Source organism: Seriola lalandi, unplaced genomic scaffold (assembly GCF_002814215.2).
Source record: "Seriola lalandi dorsalis isolate HSWRI2012SDOR001 ecotype SW California unplaced genomic scaffold, Sedor1 jcf7180001974657, whole genome shotgun sequence".
In the NCBI taxonomy this organism is placed as follows: Eukaryota; Metazoa; Chordata; class Actinopteri; order Carangiformes; family Carangidae; genus Seriola; species Seriola lalandi.
In genome coordinates this window covers 1-1,828 of record NW_019445323.1, presented here as the reverse complement: position 1 = coordinate 1,828, position 1,828 = coordinate 1, and the positions used below count along the sequence as shown (strand labels likewise).

Below are 1,828 nucleotides of genomic sequence, written 5' to 3'. Positions count from 1 at the left end.
GGCCTGAGCATTGAGACAGCTGCATCTTAGACCGTCAAAAAGCCAACTGAGGCAGGCCTCCAGTCTTACGATCCAAAGCTCCACATATAAAGAGGAGTCCACACACACATGCACACACACAGACACAGTCAGATCTAGCCAGTCCTCTCGCCCTTTTGACCTTGAGTTCTGCACATGAACTTGACTCAGCTGTCATGTCAAATCAAAATCCTTCCCTGTTTACACACACACACACACACACACACACACACACAGACACACATGCACACAGACCGCCTGTTCCAAGTTGGAAAGCTGGCTGACAGCTGTGCTTTAAATGAACAAAGGGAGTGTGCCAGTGAGTTGACACTACGTGGACACGCACATTTTCTCTTTATCTCTCTTTCTGTCTTTCTCTTTCTAGTTCTCTTCTTCAGTTCTCTACAGTAACACAAATCTGAGCCACTCTCTTTTACTTTAGATGTGTTGGTGTGGACCAACGAGCAGGTGATCCACTGGGTCCAGTCTATTGGTCTGAGGGAGTATAGTGGTAACCTGTTGGAGAGCGGTGTTCACGGGGCACTCATCGCACTGGACGAGACGTTCGACTACAGCAGCCTAGCGCTGATCCTGCAGATCCCTATGCAGAACACACAGGTGGTTATAGAGGAAAGCACAACTGTTTACACTCAGCATGCATTGATTGAACAGACTTGAGTGGGAGAAAGATATCGAGTGTTGTATGAGCCGATTTTAAGGGCAGTTGTTCCATTTTGTGGGCAGTCTTAATGAATTATGAAAAATTAATTTGTATCAAATATGTTTAATTTGTACCAATAAGATTTGTTTCATTTTATACCTTAATATCCTACATATTCAACACTTCTTCACAGCTCACAGCAGGCTTAATGGCCTTTCTGTAACCAGTCCATCTTCCAACAGTCATGGTTGTTGAGGTTTTTATGAGATTAGTTGATTTACTTGTTGACACAGTGGTTTGTGTTCATTCAGCATTTCCCTCTACTCCATCTAAGATGGTGCCAACATTTAGTATTGCTTCAGATTCTGTATCAGCTGTTCTCAGATCAAAAGTGCTCAGTTGTTCTCACCCAGAATTCACTTAAAAGACTTCCATGGTCACAGGCTTCAGTACAGATTACTTGCCCAGTTTCATATTTATAGGTGATTGTTTTTGGCAGTTCAACTAAAACATTGAGGGCTATTTCTAATTTGTAGAGGAACTCTTTCAAAATTTACAGGTATTTCAAGAGCTTTCATTGACATTTTGCCTTCAGCTCATGTTTATTTTTGACCCTGGTTGGTTCACTCACAGTGTCATTGTGTCTCCTGCTCACAGAAGCTGTCTGCACTGTTTTTCAGGCACGACAGGTTCTGGAGAGGGAGTTCAACAACCTGTTAGCCTTGGGGACTGACCGTCGACTAGAGGAGGTGACCTTTCAAGCTGCTGTTTTGATCAAATACAATATTGTTGAAAAAGGGCCAATTGTCTGACCTCGCTTTCCTGTAGAGTGGGGATGACAAGTCTTTTCGACGCTCTCCGTCATGGCGCAAGAGGTTTCGGGCACGTGAGGGAGGGGCAGGGCTAGGGATGATGGCAGGCTCCATGGAAACACTGCCTGCCGGCTTCCGTATGCCCTCTATGTCCATGCCGCCCTCTGTGAATTTGGTGCCCAAGAAACAGCTCCAGCCTGAAGGTGTGTTACAGTACTAACCAAACTATTCTGCCTCAGCCTTTGCATTTTTCTGTGTGTATCTTTGTGCTTACCATTCTGTCTGCTTGTCCTGACTGACTAACTGCATGTTCTGTCCTCTCTGTCCTTCTGTGCCC

The 1,828-nt window shown here is 44.9% G+C and overlaps 1 protein-coding gene across 1 annotated transcript; it reads left to right on the top strand.

The window, feature by feature from the left end:
- Positions 1–26: 26 nt before the first annotated feature.
- Positions 27–1,771, top strand: LOC111654409 (liprin-alpha-4-like). Its single transcript, XM_023405399.2, has 3 exons — positions 27–636; positions 1,360–1,428; positions 1,508–1,771. Exons 1-3 carry the CDS (start codon positions 622–624, stop codon positions 1,709–1,711), a joined length of 288 nt encoding a protein of 95 aa, XP_023261167.1. The 5' UTR covers positions 27–621; the 3' UTR covers positions 1,712–1,771.
- Positions 1,772–1,828: the final 57 nt, after the last annotated feature.

What these genes read in the sequence shown, in the direction of transcription:
- LOC111654409 (XM_023405399.2), top strand. An exon ending in CTGACCGTCGACTAGAGGAG is followed by an intron (nt 1,429 to 1,507) that starts GTGACCTTTCAA and finishes GCTTTCCTGTAG; the next exon opens with AGTGGGGATGACAAGTCTTT.